We start from the raw sequence: 27,826 nt of genomic DNA on the forward strand, positions 1-27,826 counted from the left end.
AGATGATAGGAGCTCAGTAAGTGAAGTTATCTGTTGTATTCTGTTCTATCAAATGAGTATTTGTGAGTTCTTGCCTTTGACTCTTTTTAACATTTTTTTGGCTGGATTTTGGTTCCTGGTGTAAGAGATTTCCAAACAGATGCTTCTCACTCATGCTTTTGACCTTGAATGCCACTCTTGATCGGTTGACTTGCCATAGTCTCCTGGTGTTCTCTGCTTCTCTTCCCTCTTGCTTTTCTTCCTCTTAGGCTCTCCACAGGTCAGCGGACATGGTAACTGGCAAAGTGGGGTGGAGTCGGGGCTGGAAGAGGCAGCTCGGGCTGCCATGGCCTCTATCTCAGTCCACCATGACCCTGAAGAGCAGACTGTCCTGGGGTCCATGTTACCTGTCATCTGCCGGTACTCACAGCACTCCTACAGTGGCTTCCTAGATAGAAATGTCATCAGGAACTGCCTCAACTCTACTGGGAATGAATGATGATCTTGGAAGTGCCATCTAGCAGGCAGAAGGCTCAAGTCATTTGAAAATGTGTCCTCATGGAGTTAATTAGCAGTGGTTAGTGGCTTGGCAGGAACTCTTTGGGGAAAATACTAACTTCACTGAGGACAATCCCATGATCCCACAAGAGAGAATAAAATGTGGCAGCAAGGAAAGTGGACTTTAGATTGTTTTCTTGTATGTTCTCTGTGGACCATATTTACCAGCCTTTCAGGGGTTTGGAATAAAGGTACAGGCCCTCTTGGTATTGCTGTGCTAAACCAAGATAAAAGTTGAATGTCATTTGGGAAACTGTGAGTAATTCTAAAATTGATTTTTTGATATTATCTTATCCTCCTAAGAGTTAATGTTTCAGTAATTACCATGTATCAGTCACTGTGATAAGCACATGCTATTGCATCCTAGCAACAGCACTTACAGGTTTGTGTGTGATGCCTCTTTCACCAAGAAACAGAAGTTAGTAAATGGTGATCTAGGATTTGAATTAGTTGTGTCCCATTCCACCCAGGGCTTTTTGTTATTATTTCTAAGCAGTAACCATTATGATTATGACATTGTGTCATTAAAAAAAATACTCTAAATAGACTGAGGAGAGTTTGTGGAGCCAACAGGGTCTCTGAACAAAAGCAGGGGTTGTAGGTGTTGGTGATTGTTCATCAGAGCAAATATGCATATATCTCTACCCAAAAGAATGTGGTTGCCTTTTGGCATATTGTGCTTAGGATGTAAGGTTTTTAAAATATTCTCAGTTCCCTTAGGGAGTTACTTGGTAATAGGTAATAGGATGTCCAGGTCCTGTTGGATTTCTGAAAGATTTTCAGAACATAGCATTGTGCCATCAAATCCTGCACTCAGGAAAGGGTGTGATTGAGATTCCTTTGTATACTGGTAAGTTAATATAATGTCTCTTTTGGAGGTGTTACATTTGAATTAACTTTATTTCAAATTGTAAACTGAATCCCTGTTGAGGTTTCAGTCATTCTTGAGCAAGTAAGGGAAGCACTTTTTTTTTCTTGGATCGAGGGCTTTTATATGAAGTGGGGAGATTCTGTTAATTAGAGGGTTGATAAGACTAATACACGTTTTTGGTAAATAAAGGCATTACTTTGGACATTCTGAACCTATTAGAGTAAAAAGAAGTTCACATAGATTGCTCATAGAATGGGGCTCTGCCAGTTCAGGACTGTCTAAAAGGTCAGTTTGATAGTTAATGGCCCAAATTAATCAATTAAAAAATCAAAAGATGTCATTCGTGGTGGCTCATGCCTGTAACCCCAAGTGCTTTGGGAGGCTGGGGTGGGAGGACTGCTTGAGGGCAGGAGTTCAAAACCAGCCTGTGCAACATAGTGAAACCCTGCCTCTACAAAAATTGTATAACTTAGCCAGATTTGGTGATATACCTGTAGTCACAGCTACTTGAGGAGGGCAGGAGGATTGCTGAACCCAAGAGTTCAAGCCAGCAGTGAACTGTGATTGTGCCACTGTACTCCAGCCTGGGCAACAGAGCAAGACCCTGTTTCCGCCCTCTCTTCCACCCAAAAAATTTTCAGGATAACATCCAATTTGATGATATATCTGATCTTGAAAATAATTATATATTACTGAAACATAACTAGGTAGTTGTAGTAACTTAAAATAAGAATATTACTCTTTATGATAAAGTACAAGGATGCATCTTTTGCCTTTGGGTACTTCTAGAAACTAATCTTACTTTTACACCGAGATCCTAATCCTTGCCAGAACACTGAAAGAAAAATTAAGAGCCCATGCAACCATCCATTAGAATGATAAAAAAAATTATTCAGCTGTTACAATACCATGCCATTTATATAAAAATTGTGGTTCATGTTGAAGTTTTGTGAGAAAAGAAGCATGAGTGAAAGGGGTATTTTTTCAACTTTTGGTTAGTAAATGAGGAAATTGTCTTAGACAGTTGGGACTTGCTAAATTATGAACTCTACCTGTGATGTGGTGTGTTGTTATGAGTGTATAGACTTGACATGTGCACGTTCTGTAGTCACTGTGTTAGAAAGAGTATGGTTTAATAGAAAGAGCCTTTGGCCTTTGACTTTGGAATTTGAATGATGGAGTGATTTCTATGTGCCACTTTGCTGAGTGTTTTTTTTTTTTTCTCCTAAATACTGTATCCCATTTAACTGTTGAAATAATCCTGTGTAGGAAGTGTTACTGTCTACTTGTACAGATGGGGACACTGAGGTTCCAGAAGATTAAATCACTTCAACAAGGTCACAAAACCAGTAACTGGCAGCTCTAGAAGTCTGTGAAATTCGTTAGTCTTGTTGAGGTTTGTTAGATTGCTTTATTTAGTGAGATTCTTGTAAAGAATTTTTATTTAAGTTGGAGAAACAAAGATATTTTTACTTGCTTACCTGCTAGCATAAAAATCTTGGTTTACTTTTTCAAAGAATAGCAGGCACCATTGAGACATTGTATTGCATTGTATTGTGACTGGCTTCTTCTCTGTCTTCTTCATCAGGATGTAGTATTGGGAGTCTTTAAAAATATTTTAACCCTTAAATAAATATCTGAGTATAATAGTGATTTTATTTTCTAGAATCTCTCCCTTTATTTAAAATTGTTCAACCTTCTGTAAGTGCTTTGCTTGCAGTTGGTATTTATTAAAATACTAATAAACATAGACTTTAAAATAGTATTTTAATATCAACTGACTGAAAATATAACTTTAGAATCTTTTAGATAAATTAACTGTGTAGAGAAAAAATGACTTCCTCCTACTTGTTGCTAGCCTATTAAATAGTCCTTATTTAGAGTAGTTATGGAAAAGACAGGTAAGGGTAACAGAGGCAATAGCTAAGAACCTGAAAAACTGCCAGGCATTTTAGTGAAAGGATATTAGAACAATTGAGCGTGGCATTTATTCCTCATGGCGAAAATTGAACATTTATGGTACAGGTACAAAAACAGACACGTAGACCAGTGGATCAGAATAGAGATCTCAGAAATAATACCACACATCTACAACCATCTGATCTTCAACAGACTGACAAAAGCAAGCAACGGGGAAAGGATTCCCTATTTAATAAATGGTGCTTGAAAAACAGGCTAGCCATGTGCAAAAAAATTGAATCTGGATCCCTTCCTTACACCTTATACAAAAATTAACTGAAGATGGATTAAAGACTTAAATGTAAAACCCAAAACTATAGAAACCCTAGAAGAAAATCTAGGCAGTATCATTAAGGACATAGGCATGGGCAAAGATTTCATGACAAAAACATCAAAAGCAATTGCAACAAAAGCAAAAATTGACAAATGGGATATAATTAAACTAAAGAACTTCTGCACAGCAAAAGAAACTCATCAGAGTGAACAGTCCACCTACAGAATGGGAGTAAATTTTTGCAATCTAACCATCTGACAAAGGTGTAATATCCGGAATCTACAAGGAACTTAAACAAATTTACAAGAAAAAAACAAAGCCATCAAAAAGTGGGCAAAGGACATGAACCTCCTGAGGTTCTTGAGACCTCCCCAGAAGCCAAGCAGATGTCAGCACCATGCTTCCTGTACTGACTCTTCTCAAAAGAAGACATTTATGTGACCAACAAACATATGAAAAAAAGCTCAACATCACTGATCATTAGAGAAATGCAAATCAAAACCAAAATGAGATACCATCTCACACCAGTCAGAATGGCGATTATTAAAAAGTCAGAAACAACATGCTGGTGAGGCTGTGGAGAAATAATAATGCTTTTACACTGTTAATGGGAGTGTAAATTAGTCAACCATTGTGGAAGACAGTGTGGCGATTCCTCAAAGATCTAGAACCAGAAATACCATTTGACCCAGCAATCCTGTAATGCCAGAGGTTCTTGCCTTAGCCACGCCAAAGATTTGGTGTGGCGGCAGCCCACGGTGAAAGAGACACACGGATCAGACCGAGAGAAAAAAAAGCTGTAGGCTTTATTGAGAAGAGTGACAGTACAAAGCTTCCACAGCATGGAAGGGGTCCCGAGCAGGTAGCCAGTGTTAGATTTTTTTTTTTTATACTTTAAGTTTTAGGGTACATGTGCACAACGTGCAGGTTTGTTACATATGTATACCTGTGCCATGCTGGTGTGCTGCACCCATTAACTCGTCATTTAGCATTAGGTATCTCTCCTAATGCTATCCCTCCCCCCTCCCCCGACCCCACAACAGTCCCCGGTGTGTGATGTTCCCCTTCCTGTGTCCAAACCGTTGTGGAAGTCAGTGTGGCGATTCCTCAGGGATCTAGAATTAGAAATTCCATTTGACCCAGCCGTCCCATTACTGAGTATATACCCAAAGGATTATAAATCATGCTGCTATAAAGACACATGCACATGTATGTTTATTGTGGCACTATTCACAATAGCAAAGACTTGGAACCAACCCAAATGTCCAACAATGATAGACTGGATTAAGAAAATGTGGCACATATACACCATGGAATACTATGCAGCCATAAAAAAGATGAGTTCATGTCCTTTGTAGGAACATGGATGAAGCTGGAAACCATCATTCTCAGCGAACTATCGCAAGGACAAAAAACCAGGCACCGCATGTTCTCACTCATAGGTGGGAATTGAACAATGAGAACAGTGTTAGATTTTTTGATCACCGTTTAAACTCTTTAAGGTGGGAAGTACGTGCAGCAGGAAGATGTTACCAGAGTGAGAAACAAAGACAATTAACATGTCTCAGATCTTGAGGAAAACTGGAATTGTAACTTAAGTTTTATCTACTTTATAACCTTGCAGCGGCATGGCAAAGGAGACAGGATCTCACAGGATTTTACAAATTGTGTTTACAAGGAATTGCAATTGGGACATAGATAAGGTCTGCTGGTCACAGAAAAATGGGCTTTTAACATTCCTTTTAGTTTCAGGGGAGGGGAAGGGAGAGAGGGAGAGAGGACACAGGGAAGCTTACAGCAAAATTTTCGCTGTTTATAGCTTTCTTGGGGAAGAAAACACATGCACAAATTCTGACGTTAGGAATATTTTAAGCATATGTGTTCAATATTATTCATCCACGACCAAGTCCTGTTGCAGGAAATGAGTGAGTTTCACAGCGTTCTGAGCCCCTACTTGACCCAGGAAGCCCAGCTGGAACCTCCTCTCAAATAACCATTTGACCCAGCAGTCCCATTACTGGATATATACCCAAAGGAATGTAAATCATTCTGTTATAATGATACATGCATGCATATGTTTGATGCCTCCTATAAAATGTTAAGGCCAGCCAGGTGCGGTGGCTCACGCCTGTAATCCTAACACTTTGAGAGGCCAACGCAGGCAGATCACTTGAGCTCAAGAGTTGAAGACCAGCCTGGGCCACATGGCAAAACCCGGCCTTTACAAAAAATACAAAAGATTAGCTGGGCATAGTGGCGTATGCCTGCAGTCCCAGCTACTTGGGGGGCTGAGGCGGGAGAATTGCTTGAGCCTAGGAGGTCGAGGCTGCAGTAAGCTGAGATCGTGCCACTGCACTTCAGCCTGGATGACAAAGTGAGACCCTTTCTCGAATGAATGAATGAATGAATGAATGAACAAGTAAATAAAATATAAGAGCCATGGGTAAATCAGTGGTATTTCTTACCCCCAATGCATGTAACAGAACATACTTTAATTAGTAATAGTATTTTCTATAGCAGTAATTTTTACCTCTTTGAAGTAAAGGGTTATACCAGATTTTGGGGGACTGGAACAGTGATTCTGATATGTTATTATACTCTTTTATCCCCACTTGGCATACAAAAAAGGTACCAGCCAATTTAGAGATCTATTTTTGTGTCTGCTGACATAAGTAGAAAATTTCCCACCTCCCCACTACCTTTTCCATTTACCGCTCTTTCAGTTTGCAGGCTTATCTGGCTGTTCTGTTCTTGGTGTCTCTCTAAATTGCTGTCATTTACCATCCTCTGGATCAGTCATTTGCAAAATCTGATCCAGAGATCTCTGAGAGTCCCTGAGATCTTTTTAGGAGGGAGGTGGTATAGTCAAAACTATTTTCATAGTAATAACACTTAGACATTATTTGCCTTTTTCACTTTCATTCTCTCAAGAGCATACGGGGTCTTTCCAGAGTCTATATGATATGTGATTTGCAGTAGAAACATTGGAGGATCTGTTGGTCTACTATTAAGTCAGACATGCAGTAGAGTTGTAAAAATACAGGACAGGACCACTCTTCTCACTAATTTTTTTTTTTTTGTTTTGGAAATATATTTTTCATAAAAATTTTATTATAATTATTCTTGAATTAACAGATTTTTTAAAATTCTCAGTTTTAATTCGTAATATGGTATATATCAGTGGCTATTATTTATGTAAGTTATGTTTCTTTGGTTTCCTCAATAATTTTTAAGGGTAAAAAGGGTCCTGAGACCAAAAAATTTAAGAACAGCTGCTCTAGAATTCATTCATGCCTCTTGGGTAGCTGGCTCTGTCGTCTTCCCCAGTCATCTGGATGGCAGACGTCCTACCAGCCTCTGTGCCAGGGGTCACCTTAGCTCTCGTTAGCGTCAGTCATGTTTCTGCACCCTCACTGTTAACTCTCTTGTCTAGTGCTGCTCTATCTGAAATCTGTAGCTCCTGGAACTGGCTGAGACCCCTCTTCTGGAGTCAGGCTTGCTTACTGATATGGTTTGGATCCGTGTCCCCTCCCAAATCTCATGTTGAAATGTAATCCCCAGTGTTGGTGGTGGGGCCTGGTGGGAGATGATTGGATCGGGGGCAGGTTCTCATGAATGGTTTAGCACCATCCCTTTGATACTGTTCTCACAGTAGTGAGTGAATTCTTGTGAGATCTGGTCATTTAAAGGTGTGTGGCACCTCCCACCGCTTTCTTACTCCTGCTCTGGCCATGTGATGTGCCTGCTTCCCCTTCGCCTTCTGCCATGATTATAAGCTTCCTGAGACCTCCCCAGAAGCCAAGCGTATGTCAATACCATGCTCCCTGTACAGGCTGCAGAACTGTGAGCCAATTAACCCTCTTTTCTTTGTAAATTACTCAGAGATATTTCTTTGTAGCAGCATGAGAAAAGCCTGATCACACAGTCTCACTCCCACAGGACCACCCACATTTGGATGTCTGCCTGACACTGATAGGTGACAGACTCGAGAGTTGAGGGCCTAGGAAGTGTGCTAGAGGTGATGCTCCTCCTCTTTCCCCTTCCCCAGTTCTCCTGGCTGTGCCTTCCTGCCCTGCCCTTCCTGGAACACCAGCTCTACCCCTCCTGCCTGTGCCCTTATCTCCCTTGCCTCATCGGCACTCCATGCACCACTGGGTACTTTCCCAGCCTCGGTTGGACACAGCTCTCTATTGTACTTGGGCTGCCCGGTGTTTGAGAGAAATGCAACTCGACGGAGCTACTGCAGTTATGATTTCTTACCTCACTTAAGTCTTCAGTTCTCTTGAAAATTGTTTTAATTGATGGGTTTCGGCTTCCATTCTATTCTTTTCAAAGATTAATCTAAATCTTAGTTACCTTATTAAATTCATTCACTTTATCTCTGTCCCCACACTTAGCAGACAATATGAATGTATAATGAAAAGTTTTAAAATGAAGATAATTCTTGGGAGATAATCCTTAATGATATAGGGTAAAGTGTTTAAGAAGTAACAGAAAGGAAGAAAAAGAAGGCAGAGAAATGGCCATTGGAAGAAGGAGATGGGGGTTGATGGTCTGCAGGTGTCCCTGGGCAGAGAATGTTCTTGCCCCGTGTCTCGCCCTGCTCATTTCTGCTCCCACCCCAGCATACCTAACACCACACTCATCTTGGCCTCAGATCTCTTCCTTGCTTATGCTTTCTCTCTCTAAGGTGCCCAGGTAACTGGAATAAATCATCCCTTCTTCCTTCTCACCTCCACATCTAGCCATCACTAAGACCTGTCTGTGCTTTGGTTTCCTATTGAGTTGTTTTGAGGACTTGAGATTTGTAAAGTATTTAGAGCAGCCCGGGGCATGTAGTAAGCACTAAGTGGGTGGTGGTGACCCTTAGCTCTTGTTACCCCCCAACCCATGTCAAATCCACTGTTGGTCTTCAGCTCTACCCATTTCTGCTGTTTACCATCTGGTACCTGCATCTCACATTACTCTGCCAGCCAGTACCTCTGGCCTCTGGTCTGTGCTGTGCTTTGCTGCCCAGATGATTTTTACAGTATCTGTCTGACCATGCCTCTTTTCTGCTTCAGACTCTGTTAGCTTGGCAGCTTCGCAGCACCCGTTGTGACTGCCCCTGCCTTCCTTTCCACTCTCAGTTCACAGCACTCGCTCCTCGACTGAGCCAGGCCCGGCCATAATGAACCGTTTGTAGTAGTGCACACATGCTCTACTGTTTAACACTTGGTTCCTTTGTATTTGCAGGGAGCCCCCTGCCCCCAACATGAATTCTGCCTGGTCTTTCAGAGCCTTGTTGACCTGTGACCTCTGTGGCGAGGCCTTTTCCCCCTTTTCTTAATAAATCAGCCTTGTACTCTATGTTGAGTTTTCTACCTAGAGTCGTACTTTACTTTGTACATCTTGTATACTTCACATATTGCACTGTATTACTTATACTTGTATTCAGGTGGTTTAACACTGCAAGTGGTCAGTGTGTGGTGCTGTGTGCCTGTAGTCCCAGCTATGTAGAAGGCTGAGGTAGGGGAATCGCTTGAGCCCAGGAGGTCAAGGCTTCAGTGAGCCATGATCACACCACTGTACTCCAGCCTGGGCGACAAGACAGATTGAGACTCTGTCTCAAATCAGACAAAACAAAACAAACAAACAAACAAACAAAAAACAAAAGAAACCTGTTGCTAAGACCCAGACTTCAGAGCCACACTGCCTTCTCACCCTTGCTCTCCTGCCCAGTAGCTTTGTCACATTATCCAAGTTACTTACCCTCTCTACGCTCCTCTTTTGTAAATTGGAGTAATAACACTTACTTCGTAAGATTGTAGTGAAGATTAAATGAAATACTGTATTTCATTAAATATGAGATGTCATTGATGGTAAGATGTACCGTTATTTTATGTACCACTAAAAAGGTTTACATGCCATCAATTATGAAGAGGATTCTTCATTTCAGAGATGTTAAAATGTGAAAACACACATGCATCATATTCAGTGGAGTGGCCACATGTGAATGAGCCAGTACACATTTGCCTTTGCCTCCTGTACTGGACTTCAAACTAAGGATGGGGACTGTGAGTCTTGTTCAATATTGTGTCCTCAGAACCCTGCCAGACAATTTTAGATGATTAACATGTATATTCTAACAGAACTGATAACAGACTCTGCTCACATGCTAACCGTTTTCTCCTGTCTGCAGTCAAAGAGCAGACTGGAGAGTGTACCTTTTCTTCTAGGGCCTCATTTCTAAGAGGCTATGACAGCTCATCTTTTGCTTAGCCATGGTGGTGTCTTCATCCTTTTCCCACTTACTGGTTCAGTTGTGTTATGAACCAAAATATGGGATGTAAAGAACTGTAACCCACATAGTCTTGTTGCCCTTGCTTTTAAGTGGTTTTCAGAATTATTTGAATTACTTTTTTTCTTTTCCTACTTTCCACCTAAAGGTTTTTTCTCCCAAAGTCGAATAGAAGAATGATGAGTGATCTTGTGTGCAGGCAGGTTGGGAGATCTGGACAGTAGCACCCTTTATTAAAATATGGCCCCTGAGGAACAGTCAGTGATAGGTTCTAATCTTGGTGTAAAAACCAAGATCTTGGCATTGGGGCGTGAGAGGGGTGATATGAAGTCTTTTCCAAACATTTTTTTTCAAAGTCCTGGTTTTATTAGTGACTAGAATAGGCTGAAATCTGGATGTGTTTTTGTGGATGATCATCTTTCTCAGTTGCTCCACGATTCTGCCATTACATTGGTAGTTTTTCATGTTATTAAAAAGCTTTGAATGTTTTTTTATATGTACTTCTGGAGATACTAGGAGAGCTTGAATTGGGGACTGTTAATCAGGTGATATGTTGAAGGTCTTAAATCTTCATGTAAACTACAATATTATTCGTTGTATTTTGAAAGATAAAATAATCTTGCTTAATACCAACAGCCAAAAACCAATTTATTTGTGTATTTTAGCTAACTTTGAAATTTTCTTAGTGAAGAACAATTAAGTGACTTCATTACCTTACTGAGTCAGGTGTGGGAACAAAAGTTAGATTTTGTTAAAAAAAAAAAAAAAACAGCTGAACCATAGCTGGGTGGGGGTTTGGTTCATTTTTGTCATCTATAAACAAAAGTGAGAACAGGAAAGAATCAAGTGACTTCATGTATCAGTGTCATTATTTGTGTCTGGCATAGTGAATACATCGAAGCTCCTTTCCTTTTTGTTATGAATAGGGCTTTGTAAAAGAACAAACAAAATCCCTCACGATTTTTATTTTATCTGTAACTCATTCAGATCCCTTTGTTCCAACTAAGAGAACACCTGGTCAGGAGAGACAGGGCAGATCACCAAGCAAGCCCACACTTCGTAGAACAGCAGAGTTTTTATTGAGGATCATAAGATTATGTGCAGGTCTTTAGGAAGGAAGGAAGTGGGTGTTGTGGTTACCAGACACCAGAATCTGGTGTCTCTGTATTCAAGGAAAAGCCTAGTGAGGCTATTAATCAGTGAAATGGGATCCTAGAGTAATGGTGAATTTGCCCTACAGAGGACCCCAAGTGTTCTAAAGTGAGTGGGAAGAAAAGGAGGGACCTCTGAATCTTGTGTGAAGATGGCATGGCTGTCTTGTGCTGATAAAGCAGGTGGTTTAAAAAAATTCTTCTATTCAAGTAGCAAATATAGAGACGATTTCTCATTTAAAGAACTCAAGTTTACTCTTCCTAGTGAGGGTTGGCTGTCTGTTCTTACTACCAGCACTTTACTAAGCATAGATGTTTCTGGTTTTCTGAATCTGTGTTGGAACCCTAGTTTACCTCCCACAGAAATAATGTTTCCTTGCTATCTACAAAAAAAACCCATTTTAATTGATGCACCTGCCAGCTATTGAATAGTGAAGGGGTCAATGAATGTTCTTCCCCCTGAAACGGCTGTACAACTGGATGAACTTGTCAGAAACACTTTTAGGCTCTGGAAATTGACCAAAAGCAAGCAACAATTTGAGAAATGTTAATTCATAAAAAACTGCTGACTTTTAGATCAAAAACAGTGGGAATTGATGGTATTCTTGCCTGGAGTTATCCTGTTCCCCATCCCTTGGCAAAGTAATGCTACCAGGGTGTCAGCCTGATGGGTTCTTCTTGACTACTGCCCAGAAAAACCAATGCACTGAGAACAGCAGGTATTGTAGCAAAGAAAGAGTTTAATAATTGCAGGGCCAGCCAAGCAGAGGGACAGAGGAGGTATTTCACAAATCTGCCTCTCTGAGAATTCAAATTAAGGGTGCTTCGGTTGGCAGGGGCCTGGAGAACTGTAATGATTGACTGGGCATGAACTCATAGGGGTGTCTAAAACTGTTTTTGCATAGCTGAGTCAGTTGCTAGGAGGAGGTCTCAGGTGGTGTCTCCTGATCTGCCAAAGTGCTACTCTGAAAAATATCTCAAAGACCAGTTCTTTAGGTTTCACAATAGTAATGTTTTCTGTAGGAGTAGTTGAGAAAGTTATAAATCTTGCAACCCCTGGTTACATGACTCTGAAACAGTAAGCAATTTAGAGAAAAGCAAGCTAAGCAATGGCAGGTCATGGTTTAGGTGTGCCTATTCTTTAGCAAAGTTGTAGTCCCTACCATAAGTCTAACCTTGTGACCTTTTGTTAGTCTTTACCAATATGGTTTCAACTTTTGAACAAGGGCAGGATCAGTTCAAGAAAGGACTATTATAACCCCTGCACAAGAATGAGCAAAAGCAGTTTAGCCTGATAGAAGCAAGCTTGAGTCAGTTATGTCATATCTCCCTTACCACTATAATTTTTGCAAAGGCAGTTTCAAGGGCAAGGCTGGCCATGAAAACCAGCTGACTTGATTTGGGATGAAAGGCAGAGAACCCCATGCAGTAGCTAACAGAGAATGCCTCCAGCCCTCCTAGCCTGAGGATGTGGCCCATCATTTAACAGGGAGATCTTGGAAGTGAGAGAGCCATCAAGGGACTTGATAAGATCTCCACACACCCCTGGCTGATGGAGGCTGCATCTCAGCACAGAGGAGGCCTGAGAGGACCTGGGGGAAAGTAAGAGCTGGGGTTGACTGGAAAAAGGATGGAACTTTGAACAGCTCTCTTACTGGCTTCCGGTGTTTGAGCATAAGCTCCGACTAATCATTGACTGACCACTCAGATATGCAGACACGGGGACAACCTCTGGAGTGAGGCTAAAAAACAACACTGAGGCTTTAAAAAACTGAGTAGAGACATCAGCTGCTGCATCAGCTCTCACCATGAGTGAGAAAGATTCAGTGGATTAACGTCAGGCTAAGAAACAAAAACAGCACAGCAGTGCTCAAGAAAAAGATGATTAAAATCCAGAGTTACTGTCATGTATTATCTAACATGTCCAGTTTAAAAAATTAAGAGAAACGAGGAAAAAAGCAGTCAATTGAAACTGCCTCTAAATGGACCCACATGTTGGGTTTACTAGACAAAACAACTATTATAAATACATTTAAAGAATTAAGATAAGGAGGATCATGATTTAACAAATAGGGAATGTAAATAAAGAAATGGAAACTTTGAAAAGGAAACAAATGAAAGTCCTAGAGCTGAAAAGTAACCGAAATGAAAAATTCATGATAAGTGCTACACAGTGATTTGCAATGGCCAAAGCATCAGTGAACTTAAGGGTATATCAAAGGTATTAGCCAATCTGAAGAAAAAAGGTATAAAAAATATTGAAGAAAAATAAACAGAGCTTCAGAGACCTAAGGGATAATATCCCATGCATCAACAACGTTTAACGCGAGTTCCAAAAGAGAGGGGAGAGAGAAAGGGACAGAAAAAGCTTTTGAGGAAGTGATGGCCATTGATATCCCAAATTTGATGTAAAACATTAATCTGTGGATCCAAGAAGCTCAACAGACCTCAAGTAGGATAAACACAAACAGATCTTCACTAAGTCCTACTGCTGAAAGACAAAGACGAGGAGAACATCTTGAAAGCAGTGAGAGAAAAACAACTCATTATGGAGAGAGCAATGATAAAATTCTTATCAGAACAGTGGAGGCCAGAAGGAAATAGAATGACATATTCAAAATGCTGAAGGAAAAATTTGCAACTACAAGTTCTAGATCCAGCAAAATTATCCTTCAAGAATGAAGGTTTAGTAAAGACATTCCCAGATAAACAAAGACTTGCTTTATAAGAAATTCCAAAGGAAGTCCTTAAGGTCGAAAGGAAGTCCATAGGAAGGAATGAGAAGCTCCAGAAATGGTAAATAGGTGGGTAAATATGGAAGTCTATATACATGTCTCTTTTCTTAATTTTGAAAGGACCTAAGAGTGTTTAAAGCAATAATTATAATACTGTATTATTGGTATTGTAAAATATGTAGATGCCATATATATGATAGTAATAGCTCAAAGGATGACAGAGAAAATGAAGCTGAATTGGAGCAAGCTGGCCAAATTTTGTCAGAATTAAGTCAGTATTAATCTGAAATAGATTGTGATGAAATGCGACACATAGTAATTCCTAGAGCAATCACTAAATAACTAAAAAGTATACATTGAAAGAATCAGCAGAGGAATTAAAATAGTTCACTACCAAATATTTGTTTAATACAAAAGAAGGCACTAAAGGAGGAACAAAAAAGGCCTGAGACATAGCTAAAACAAATAGCAAAATGGCAGGTTAAATCTAACCATATAAATACTTACAGTAAATGCCAATGAAAAGTCAGAAGTTGTCAGACTGGATTAAAAAAAAATCTAACTATATGTTGTCTACCAGTAAAACACATTAAAGACATGAATAGGCTGAAGGTAAAAGAGTGGAAAAGACATAAGCCATGCAAACAGAAACCAGATGAGTGTTGGAATAGCCACAGAAAAAGACTCAGGACTAATAAATGAGGCTGGCAAGGTTGCAGTTTATAAGACCAGTGTACAAAATCAGTTATATTTCTATATACTACAAATTGAGAATCCAGAAATGCAGGTATAAAAACAATTCCATTCACAGCAGCATCAAAAAGTATAAAATACTTAGAAATAAATCTAATAAAAGAATTGCAGTTGCACTTGAAAACTATAAAACATTCCTGAGAGAAGATTAAATGGAGAAGTATTTTATATTTATGAGTTGGAAGACTTTACATTGTTAAGATGGCATTTCTTCACAAATTCATCTATAGATTTAATGCAATTCCTAACAGAAACACTGGCAGTTTTTTTTTTTTTTGGTAGAAATTGATAAGCTTTTCCTAAAAGTTATATGGAAATACTAAGGACCTTAAGTAACCAAGATAATTTTGAAAAAGAATAACAGAGTTTGAAGATTTACACTCCTGAGTTTCAAAACTCATGCTACTGTGATCAAGACACTGTGCTGTTGGCATAAGGATAGACATATAAATCATTGCAACAAAATTGAGAGTTCAGAAATAAACCTTTATGGTCAGTTGATTTTTGACAAAAGTGCCAAGGCAGTTGGGAAAGGATAGTTTTTTCAATACACAGTGCTGGGACAATCAGGTTTCTATATGCACAGAAATGAACGTGACCCTTACCTCACATCATACATAAAAATCAACTCAAAATGCCTCTTAGTCCTCAATGTAGCAGCTAAACCTATAAAACTTCAGAAGACAACACAGGATAAATTCTTTGTGACTTGTGATTGGGCAAAGACTTCTTAGATATGACAACCAAAGAATTGCCCATAAAGAAAAAAATTGTCTGGGTGTGATAGCACACGCCTGTAACCCCAGCACTTTGGGAGGCCGAGGGAAGAGGATTGCTTGAGGCCAGGAGTTTGAGACCAGCCTGGGCAACATAGTGAGACACCATCTTTTAAAAAAAAGTTGTTTATAAGTAGAAAAGTACCCCAGTGTGGTGGTGCACACCTGTAGTCCTAGCTGCTTGGGAGGCTAAGGCAGGGAGATCACTTGAACCCAGGAGTCCAAGGTACATTGAGTTATGATTGTACCACTGTGTTCCAGCCTGGGAAACAGCGAGAACCTGTCTCAAAAAAAAAATTAAAAATAAATCATAATAAAATAAAAAAATTGAATACTCATATTTCAGAATTTAAAACTTTTACTATTCAAAAGACACGTTTAAGGAAATGAAGAGATAAGCCACAGGAGAAAAATACTTGCAAAACATGTGTCTGATACAGGACTTGGATCCAGAAGATATATAGAACTCGTGCAATCAATACTAAGAAGACAACCCAATTTAAAGATGGACAGAATTGCTAGTTAGACATTTCATGGCCAATATGCAAATTAAAAGATGTTCAAGATCACTAGCCATTAGCGAATTGCAAATTAAAACTACAATAAAATTAAAACTATTTTATATAATAACAACTATATATCCACTAGAATGGATGTAATTTAAAAGACTGACAATACCCAGCATTAGTGAGGATATGAAGAAACTAGAATCTTCATACGTTGCTTACAGGAACATAAAAATTGTAGTCACTTTGGAAAACATTTTGGTTGAAAGTTAAACATTAACTTACCATATGCCCTGAAAATTCTGTTGTTAGGTTTCTACCCAGGGTGAAAACGTATGTCCACATAGAGTAGCATTATTCATAATAGCTAAAAGCTTCAAACAGCCCAAATATTCACCGGCTGGTGAAAGGATAAACGAAATGCGGCATGTCCATACAATGGAATACTATTCAGCAGTTTACAAAGGAACAAACTGCTGATATATGCTGCAACATGGATGAACCTCAAGAGCATGCTAAGTGGAAGAAGCCAGGTACAAAAGACTACATATTGTTTTATTTTATTTACATGAGACTCCCAGAAAAGACAGATGTAGAGACAGAAAATGATCGGTGGTTGCCTAGGGTTGAGGGTACAATTAGGGATTACTGCAAGTAACCACAAGGGAACTCTTGGGGCAGTGGTCTTGCAGTGATGGTCACACAACTCTACACATTTACTAAAAATTGTTGAATTATACACTTACAATAAGTAAATTTCATGGTGTGTGAATTATACCTCAATAAAGCTGTTTAATAAAAAGGCTATTTGAGCGAGGCTTGCAAGCCTTTTAGGCCTGGAGCAGTAACAGCTCCTTAATTCACTGTTCCTTCTGCCTTTCTGATAGGAACTATAATTCAGGTTAAACAAATATGGGCACATCTGTTCTATTGCACTCCATTTTATTTTATTGCACTCCATTTATTTATTGTACCATACATACTGCCTTTTTTCTTTTTATTAAACAAACAGAAAGTTTGTGGCATCCCTGCACCCAGCCAATCCATCAGTGCTGGTTTCCAGCAACATGTGTTCACTTAGTGTCTCTGTGTTACATTTGATAATTCTGACAACACTTCAGACTTTATTATCTCTGTTATGGTGATCTGAGATCAGTGATCTTTGATGTTACTATTGTAATTGTTTAGAGGCACTGTACACTGTGCCCATTTCCTCTTGAAAATGAATGTAAATGGAGAAAAGATGCAAACTGAACCCTGGGACCCCAGGATAAGAAGGAATCTGCAAAGGGCTTGTGCAAAAATTGTTTGTTTCCAAATAATTTCTTAATCAGTTTTATTTAAGTACGACTTATCTAAAATAAAATAAAGCTGCCTGTTCCATGAGCTTGGACAAATGTGTAGACTGGTGTGACTTCCACCCTAAATCTAGATATAGCACATTTCACTTGTCCCTAAAAGTTCCTTTGTGATCCTTTGCAATCAGTCCATCCTGTCTCCTGCAACCAATGATCTGCTTCCTGTCACCATAGATCAATTTAGCCTGCTCTAGAATTTCATAGCAACGGAATCATACTTTATGTAATCTTTTGTGTCTGGCATTTTTTACTCAGCTTAATGTTTAAAAAACTCATCCCTGTTGTTGTGTTTCACGGTTTGTTCCTTTTTATTCCATTGTATGAATATATCTCAATTTATGTATCCTTTCACCTATTAATGGACATTTGAGTTGTTTAAAAATTCAAAAATGGGCTATTAGGAGTAAAACTTCTGAAACATTCTTCAAGTATTTTTGTTGATACGTATTTTCATTTCTCTTGTGTAAATACCTGGGAGAGGAATTGCTGGAGCATCGAATAAAAATATTTTAATCCAGTAAGAAATTGCCAAACTTCCCAAAGTGATTGTAGCATTCTACACTCCCACTGCCAGTGTATGCGAGCGCCAGTTCCTTTCTGTTCCCGCCAGCAGTTGGTGTTCTCAGCCTTTTCCATGGTGCTCATTCTGACAGATATGGTGATATTTCATTATGATTTTAATTTAGATTTCTCTGATGATTAATGATGTCAAACATTTTTTCCTGTACTGTTTGACTAATTGTATATCTTCTTTGGGGACATTTTGTTCATATCTGTTGACTGTTGGGTTTAATTTTTTTTTTATAATTCATTATTTCTATGTTTTGGATATAAGTCCTTTGTCAGATAGATAAATTATGAAAAATTTTTTCAACCTATGTTTGCCTTTTCCTTTCCTTAGTGGTGAATTTTGAAGAGCAGAACTTTTAAATTTTGATGAAGTGAATTTAATTTTTTAGTTTGGAGCCTTTTATCTTTTACTAAGAAACCTGTGCCTGCCCTTGGTTTATGAATAGTTTCTCCTAGAAGTTTTACAGTTCTAGTTTTTATGCCTAGATCAATGATCCATATTGAGTTAATTTTTGTGTATGTTAAGAGACAAGGGTTGAAATTTATTTTTTCTATATGTATATTCATTTGTCCCAGCACTATTTGTTGCAAATACTTTTTCCTTTTGAATTGCAATTCACCATCTATGTATGGCTTTATTTCTGTACTCTTTATTCTGTTCATTGATCTATGTGTCTGACCTTAGGCCAGTGTCATACTGTCTTGGTTACCGAAGCTTCATACTTAGTCTTGAAATCAGGTAATGTAATTCCCCTAACTTTTCAATAAGTGCATAAAACACTATAAAACAAAAGGTGCATAGTAAACAGTCTTGGAAAATATAAACAGAGGGGAAGGCAGAATAGAGATAAAAAAGTTAGTATTCAAATGTGCAAGCCTTTTATGCAGTTGGACTACAACCAAAGCCGTCTAAGCCTGAGAACCTTGGAGTAAACCGTTTAATTTGATTTCATCATGTTAAAACAAACACTCATTTGTTAGTTTTTGTTTTCATTCCCATCAGGATTTTGAACATTTTGGTGACATCACCTGTTTTTCCTTTTTTGAGAAGAATTCGTTTTTAGTTCTCTTCAGCAGTTCTAGTTCATTAATTCCCATAGTTGCTGCTACATGGGAATTAGCAATTTCCCTGAGCAATTTCCACTCTATATCCAACACGTAAGTGAACAGATATTTTAGATGTGGTTTCACCTTTTGAAATGAGGCAGCAATTCAACAGTTCTTATGCAATGAATAAGAAAATGTTCTGTTCTAGAACTCTACAGAAGCTGTTGATTTTATTTTGATATTAGTAATAATCATATCTGAATTCTTTTGGCTGTGAAGAGTAGAAATCCCAATTTATAGTAGTATCTGAATGGTGTAAACAGCAGAGAAAGTTACCTCTCGAAGCTGGAAGTCACGAGACAAGGCACCTCGTTTTCATTAATTCAACAGCTCAGTGTTGATGAGGGCGTCAAAACACCAAGTTCTGTTTTTTATTTTGCCATCTCAGCATATTGACTTTGTCCTCAGGCTAGCTCCTTGTAAGCTAAAGATGGACCCTGCACATGTAGACGTGCCAACAGCAAGTGTCACACTAAGAATAAGAAAGGCCTTTCCAAAAGCTCTGTGTCATGCTTCATCAACCAGACCTAAGTTTTCTGCCTCCCATAAACCAGTCAGTTGCAAGGAGGGTGAGATGACAGTGATGGGGTTACCATAGCCAGGATCCCTGGAATAGTACGTCCACCTTTTAGAAGTGAGAGAACCAGGATGCAGAAGGATAGTCACTTTCTAAGGTCACACAGGTAGGAATAATAAAAAGTGATTGGGACTGTTATTTAAATCCAGTCCAGGTCGCTCTGGATTTTATTTGCATGTATATTCTTCTATTTGAAGACATTCAGTGAAATTCATAAATGGACTGTGGCACTGAAAATAATTTGTGCACATAGTAGCTTATATGTCTGCTTTCTCTGCTGATGTGTGAACTTGAAAAATCAAAGGCTTTCCCCAACACCCTTCCCTGCAGTCTAATTTAAAAGACAAGATAGCAACAAAAGTTGATGTGCTTTTGGAGGAGTACAGACAGTAAACAAAACAAAACAAAACAAAAAAACCCCCACCACCTAGAATTCTTTCTCAAGTTAGATTGTCCAGAGCCAATATAGCAGCTCAACAATGTCATTAAAGAACCAGGTTTCCTCCCTTGTTCTGCCTCTTAGCTGATTACCTCATGGGTGCAAGATAGCTGCTACAGCAGCCATCAGATCCATATTCTAGGTAGAGAGAATGGCAAAAATGTGAAAAGCCCCACCAGCTGTGTCCGTTTTCCTTTTTTCAGGAAAACTATTTAGCACTTTGTGATAGAAATACAATGCAAGCCACAGATATAATTTAAAACTTTCCGGCTGGGCACGGTGGCTCATGCTTGTAATTCCAGCACTTTGGGAGGCTGAGGCAGGTGGATCACTTGAGGTCAGGAGTTCAAGACCAGCCTGGCCAATATGGTGAAACCTTATCTCTACTAAAATTACAAAAATTAGCTGGGTGTGATGGCGGGTACCTGTAGTCTCAGCTACTCGGGAGGCTGAGGCAGGAGCATCACTTGAACCTGGGAGGTGGAGGTTGCAGTGAGCCGAGATTGCGCCACTGCACTGCAGCCTGGGCGACAGCGAGACTCCATCTCAAAAAAAAACAAAAAAAAAAAACAAAAAAAGAAATTTCCAGTAGTCACAGTTTAAAAACTGAAAAAAAAGCACATTAAGTAATATATTTTAGTAATAACATTTCATTTTACCCAATATAGCCAAAATAATATCATTTCAAGTGTAATCAATGAAAACAATTTTTGTTTTTATACTTAGTCTTCAAAATCTGGGGTTTATTTTACAATTGCAGCTTATCTCAGTTTGTGCTAGCCACATTTCAAGAGCTCAGTAACTACATGTGGCTAGTTGGGGTATATTGGTAAGTAACAACTAACTGGCTTTCTAGGAAAAAAATGCATAAATATGCATACATGAGTTTATTGTAAATTTTACAAGTTTAACAGACTTTTAGTGCACAATTTACAAATAATAATGAGAATAGAATATTCTTTATTTTCAATTCCGTATAGCTCGTTGATTCTCACAAAACACTTTCATTGTTTTTTTTTTTTCCTGAACTCTCACAGCTAACTTATGGCTGCAATTCAACTGTAATTTGACAAAAATGACTATAAATAAATGCTTGGTTACTGTCCTATTTAGTAAAGTAGTTGTTCACATTATTGGCAAATGAATGTAGTTCCAATATGAATGTTGGTTAATATTTTTGCTTATGTTAATGAGATTGTTTTTGTTTTTTTGTTTGTTCGTTTTCTGTTTATGCTGTACTGGCTACAGTCATGATACACTGTATCATGGTGCACCCATCACCCAAGCAGTATACACTGTATCATATTTGTAGTCTTTTATCCCTCACCCCCCTCCCACTCTTCCTCCCAAGTCCCCAGAGTCCATTTTATCATTCTGATGCCTTTGCATCCTCATAGCTTAGCTCCCACATATCAGAACATAGGATGTTTTGTTTTCCATTCCTGAGTTACTTCACTTAGAATAATAGTCTCCAGTCTCATCCAGGTCACTGCAAATGCTGTTAATTCATTCCTTTTTATGGCCGAGTAGTATTCCATCGTATATATATACCACAGTTTCTTTATCCACTTGTTGATTGATGGGCATTTGGGTTGGTTCCACGATTTTGCAGTCGTGAATTGTGCTGCTATAAACATGCGTGTGCAAGTATCTTTTTCAAATAATGACTTTTTTTCCCTCTGGGTAGATACCCAGTAGTGGGATTGCTGGATCAAATGGTAGTTCTACTTTTAGTTCTTTAAGGAATCTCCACACTGCTTTCCATAGTGACTGTACTAGTTTACATTCCCACCAGCAGTGTAGAAGTGTTCCCTGAGCACTGCATCCACACCAGTATCTACTGTTTTTTTAATTATGACCATTCTTGCAGGAGTAAGGTGGTATCACATTGTGGTTTTGATTTGCATTTCCCTGATCATTAGTGATGTTGGGCATTTTTTCATATGTTTGTTGGCCATTTGTATATCTTCTTTTGAGAATTGTCTATTCATGTCCTTAGCCCACTTTTTGATGAGATTGTTTGTTTGTTTCCTTACTAATTGTGTTCATTGTAGATTCTGGATATTATTTCTTTGTTAGATGTATATAGGTTGTGAAGATTTTCTCCCACTCTGTGGGTTGCCTGTTTACTCTGCTGACTGTTCCTTTTGCCGTGCAAAAGCTCTTCAGTTTAATTAGGTCCCAACTATTTATCTTTGTTTTTATTGCTTTGCTTTTGGGTTCTTGGTCATGAAATCCTTGCCTAAGGATTAGTTTCAGGTCTTAGGTTTAAGTCCTTAATCCATCTTGAGTTGATTTTTGTATAAGGTGAGAGATGAGGATGCAGTTTCATTCTCCTACATGTGGCTAGCCAATTATCCATTTGTTGAAAAGGGTGTCCTTTCCTCATTTTACGTTTTTGTTTGCTTTGTTGAAGATAAGTTGGCTGTAAGTATTTGGGTTTATTTATGGGTTCTCTATTCTGTTCCATTGGTTTGTGTGCCTATTTTTATGCCAGTACCATGCTGTTTTTGTGACTATGGCCTTATAGTATAGTTTGAAATCAGGTAGTGTGATGCTTTCAGATTTGTCCTTTTTGCTTAGTCTTGCTTTGGCTATGCGGGCTCTTTTTTGGTTCCATATGAATTTTAGAACTGCTTTTTCTAACTCTGTGAAGAATGATGGTGGTATTTTGATGGAGATTGCATTGAATTTGTAAATTGCTTTTGGAGTATGGTCATTTCCGTAATACTGATTCTACCCATCCATGAACATAGGATGTGTTTCCATTTGTTTGTGTCGTCTGTGATTTCCTTCAGCAGTGTTTTGTAGTTTTCCTTGTAGTGGTCTTTTGACTCCTTGGTTAGGTATATTCCTAAGTATTTTATTTTTTTGCAGCTGTTGTAAAAGGGGTTGAATTACTAATTTGGTTCTCCGCTTTGTTGCTGTTGGTGTATAGAAGAGCTACAGATTTGTGTACATTAATCTTGTATCCAGAAAACTTTGCTGAATTCTTTTATCAATAAGTTATAGGAACTTTCTGGAGGAGTCCTTAGGGTTTTCAAGGTAAACGATCATATTGTCAGCAAACAGGGACAGTTTGACTTCCTTTTTACTGATGTGGATGCCCTTTCTGCCTGCCTGCCTGCCTGCCTTTCTTTCTTTCTTTCTTTCTTTCTTTCTTTCTTTCTTTCTTTCTTTCTTTCTTTCTTTCTTTCTTTCTTTCTTTCTTTTTCTTTCTTTCTTTCTTTCTTTTCCTTCCTTCTGTCTTTCTGTCTTTCTCTATGTCTGTCTGTCTTTCTTATTGCTTTGGCTAGGACTTCCAGTACTATGTTGAAGAGGAGTGTGGAGAATGGGCATCCTTGTCTTGTTCCTGTTCTCAGTGAGAATGCTTTCAACTTTTCCCCATTCAGTATTATGTTGGCTGTGGGTTTGTCATAGGTGGGTTTTATTACATTAAGGTATGTCCCTTGTATACCAATTTTGCTGAGGGTTTTAATCATAAAGGTATGCAGGATATTTGTCAAATCGTTTTTCTGCATCTGTTGAGATATCATGTGATTTTTGTTTTTAATTCTGTTTATGATTTGCCCTGTATTCTATTGGTAAAAATAAATTATTAAGTCTAGCATAGATTCAAGGGGGTGGGACGGCAAAGTGTCTTAATGTAATGTTTCTATAAAGGAATACCTGAGGCTGGGTAATTTATAGAGAAAAGGTTTATTTGGCTTGGGGTTCTGATGGTTAGAAAGTTCAACACTGAGCATCTGCCCCTGGTGAGGGCCTTAGGCTGCTTCTACATGTGGCAGAAGGTAAAGGGGAACCAGTGTGTGCAGAGACCACATGGCCAGAGAGGAGGAAAGAGCGGGGAGGTGCCAGGCTGTTTTTAACAACCAGCTCTCAAGGGAATAAATAAAGTGAGAACTCACTCACCTTCTCATCCCCCAGGGAAGGCATTCATCTATTCATGAGGGATCTGCCCCCATGACCCAAACACCTCCCATTAGGCCCCACCTCCAGCATTAGAGATTAGATTTCTACATGAAGTTTTAGAGGAGACAAACATCCAAACCATAGCAAGAATTTTCTTTCAGCTCTTGATGTAAAGAGTTAGACATGTGCAACAGGGAGGGATGTTATTGATGGCAGCAGTCTTGAAAAACAGCCAGCCCTCTGGCCCCCACAGTTCACATGAATCCTACGTGAAAGTTTACCCACTTTCCTCCCAAGATCCCCAAAGTCTCATTTCATTAGGGAATCAAGCTCAAGTTCTTGATCTTGTCATCTAAGTCAGGTCTGGATGAGGGTTGTTGGAGTGGGTCCTCAAGTACAGTTCTTTTTGATTTGAGGACCAGTGGACTAATGGACAAGTGTTTTGCCCCTCACACACCTAGTATCCAGTGATGATCAGCCATAGGACAACTGTAGGAGACATTATTGTTAATGAAAATGATTGGACTGTAAGGCGCTTCTCAGTCCCTAGTCCATGGTGATTGTGAAATCTAGACAGATATGTGTGATCAGTTCCTTGATTTAGGGCCCAGACCCAGTCCTTCTAGTGCATCTGTGTGGTGTTTGGCTTCATCCTCTGAGCTCTTGACTCCACACCCTGAACTAGTCGTTCTTTTTCATAAGAAATGGCCAGGTTTTACATTTGAATAGCTTTCCTAGACTGCTTCCTGTGGGTAAAATTTGGGGACCTAAACATCTCTTTTCATTTTGAACTGTCTCTCCTTTTCAGTCTAATATTTTACAAGCCCATTAGAAAACTATGTGGGCTTCCTGTGTATCTAATTGTAATCCTCTACATTAGACAGAAACTACACCCACAAATCTCTTTTAGACAGCCTCCTTTCTACTTTGAGAGTTGGGGTGCTGTGTGACAACACCCTTGGGGTTCTTAAAAACTTTTTTTATCTATCAGAGAATGTCTAAGAGGCATGTGCTTAGGATTCTTAGAAACGGCTTCTTATCTGACATGTTCCATAAAGGTGTTTGGTTACAGTAGCACCCCATTTTCAGTTACCAGTTTCTGTTTTGATTATGTCATTACATCAAAACATAGTGGCTTAAAACAAATTGATACTCTGTATTAGGTTGCTTATGACTGTGGATAAGCAGTTCAGGAAGGGTTCAACTGGATAGCATCATCTCTTTTTCATGTGGAATCAGCTTCCTCACTCACACGTCTAACCACTTGGTGCTCCTTAGTGCCTCACTCTCCATCTCCACGCTGCTCCTCTCTCCTTCACCCCTCTTTCCTTCCTTCCTTGTCCCCTAGATGTGTGTGATCAGTTCCTTGATTAGGACCTACACCCAACCCAATCCCCAAACCTTCCTTTATCCCACCTTTTCTCTCTTGTTCTTTCTCTCTCTCTGTCTTTCTCTGGATCGTCTCTCATCCTCCAGAATCTCTACATGCAGTGGTCTCAGGATGGTCACACTTCTTCCCAACAACCAACTTCTAAAAGGCAAAAAGTAGAAACTCCCAGGTTAATTATGGTTCACACCTGGAACTAGCAAAATGTTGCTTCTGTAATCCGCTGGTCTGTGCAGTTAGAAGGCCAGCCCACAGAAGTGGGCAGTTAGAGGTGGGCAGAGAGGTAGACTCCTCCTCTTGACGGGGAGCAGGACAGGCTGCAGAAGAGTGTATGAAATGGGAGATACTGTTTTGGGCATCTTTGGAAAGTGCAGTCTGCCACATGATTTTTAGAAATTATTTTAAATTTGATTTCTCAATGCTTTGTGTATGGGTATCCATATGTGCTATTTTTGTCAGATACAGCAATCCTGAATATATTAACTTTGTTAAACATTTGAATTAGGAAGCTTTCCTTCCCTGTTCTTTGCTCAGGAATAATTCAAAAGATTATAATTAACTATTTGTCAAACGTTTGGAAGAACTTTCATAAAACCACCTGAACTGCCTACATGACAAAGATTTTTATTTGGTCAAATTTTTTTTAGTTAAAGGTTTTTTTCTCCCTTGATTTCTCCTATATCATATATTTCTTAGAAAGTCCTTCCCAAATTTCAGAACATTTGAATATTTAGTCACAGTTCCTATTTGTTGTACTTGTATATTTTACATATAATTCATTAATCCACATAGAATTGTTTCGGTGTGAGATGAAGGCATAGCTTGCTTTTCCCCACCCAGACTGTGAACCAATTAGATGACAACTCATCCATTCCCTGATAATTTGCATTGCAGCCTTCATCCTATTCAATGTTAAATATTCTGGAGTCTGTTTCTGGGTTTCTGTTCTCTCCTGTTGATATATAAGTTCTTTTTCCCATGCTATGTTTTTAATTGTAACTATATTCCAAGCATCTTAAGTTTATAGAAATCAGTAAGTGTTCATGGCTATGAAATGTGTGTAAATGCCACCCGACTCATACTTAGAAGGTATGCTTTTAGACTATCGAGGACAAGTTTTTTTCAAAATTCTATTAAGAATTTGTTTAATATATACCTTAGCCAAATATTTTTGTGCTGACTTTTGTGTCCTAGAAAGGAGGAATAAATGGAACACATACTAACCACAGGTTTATGCTTGTGATCCTGATTTCAAATATGTAAAGTGGTGTGTGTATGTCTCTCAGAAGGAAATGAATACAATGAATTTACCATTGAAGGTGATAGTCAAGTAAACTGAAGTGGATACTAAAAAAGAGTTTTCATAATTTATTAAAGAAGGGTGTTTGTAGAGTAGATCTAGTAATATTTAATTTCTGAACCATATCATTTAGTTAATAAATTACTTTAAAATGTACTCTTTAACAAAATGAGTCTTATTTTCATTAATGTAGCTTATTTTTGTTTTGCAGTTACTGCTTTGTGTTTGCTCTGGGATACCTCACAGTGTGCCAAGTTACTCGAGTCTATATCTTTGACTATGGACAATATTCTGCTGATTTTTCAGGGTAAGATGAAAACTTTGATTCAGTAGCCTGTTTTATCCATTCCAACAAGGTGGTTAAGGGACAAAATATATTTGCATTTAGTAGTTCAAGTGAAAAGCTATTATTAAACATTTTAGTTGAAAATTTCTTTCTAAATTTAGAATTTCTCTCTTGTAAGTAGTCTTTTTAGTACTATCTAAGTCAGTAAGAGCCTTGTTCTGCTTCTTCCTGCCTAATGGAACTTCCTTTGGTTCTTAGGTCCTTGGGCTAGGTCAGTCTGAGTTTCCTAGAGAAGGCGCTCAAGAATGCGTTTTACTTCTATGCATTTCACCTCTTTTCAGTGTTTTCCATTCAACACCAGTATTCAGTTGAGTAGTGGAAATAATTTCTGGCATTTGTTCCTTCAAAGGGGATGTATTTTCTTCCTGGTACTAGATGAATCTTTTTGTCCTGTAACAAAACTGATTATATGTCTGTTGTGAAATAAATGCACAAGCTCTTACGAAGTAACTTGCTTTCCATCTTTATAAAGTGACATCTGCTAACACTTTGGTACCAGATGGGGAAGTTGAAGATAAACCTTTATATACATATATTTTTATGTCAAGCTTGACTGCTTTCTCCAGTGAACAAGATACAGTAGGCCTGCTTTGGGCTAGTCTTGAGTCATCTGGACAGCGTAAGTAATGAGCAGTAAATCCAGTGTAAGGATAAGTGTATTGGAAAAATCATGTTACCTCTGAAAAAAAAATTGTTCAGCAATAGAAATGGACCAAAGTTGTATGAGCTCAGGGAAAAAAAATCACTTCTATAAAACAAGAGAGTTTTAGAAGAGAAAGAGGAAATACCTTTTTCTCCCTAATGAGATTAAAGTATATTTTACTACACAGATTTTAAAAATAGGTTCAGATGAAAGGAAATTATATCAAAAACAAATAAAACCCAGGTCAAAACAAAACAATTTAAATGCACTAAAAAACTAGTTAATCGAAGCTATTGAGTGGAATTGGGAGATACACCTGGAAGGGCAGAAAAGGAGAGCAGATGC

At 38.6% G+C, this 27,826-nt stretch overlaps 1 protein-coding gene across 9 annotated transcripts in view; it reads left to right on the forward strand.

Moving 5' to 3' along the window:
• The window catches only part of MBOAT2 (membrane bound O-acyltransferase domain containing 2), a 150,919-nt gene that overhangs the window by 68,542 nt on the left and 54,551 nt on the right, over positions 1-27,826 (forward strand). For 6 of the 9 annotated variants that reach the window (XM_034952578.3, XM_055108269.2, XM_034952575.3 and 3 more), the window contains one exon: positions 26,704-26,799. The exons of the other annotated variants lie outside the window; for them this stretch is intronic. In XM_034952578.3, the coding sequence (XP_034808469.1) occupies positions 26,704-26,799 (96 nt within the window). The remainder of the gene's footprint in view (positions 1-26,703; positions 26,800-27,826) is intronic. 9 annotated transcript variants of the gene reach the window in all.

Source organism: Pan paniscus, chromosome 12 (assembly GCF_029289425.2).
Source record: "Pan paniscus chromosome 12, NHGRI_mPanPan1-v2.0_pri, whole genome shotgun sequence".
NCBI classification, from domain to species: Eukaryota; Metazoa; Chordata; class Mammalia; order Primates; family Hominidae; genus Pan; species Pan paniscus.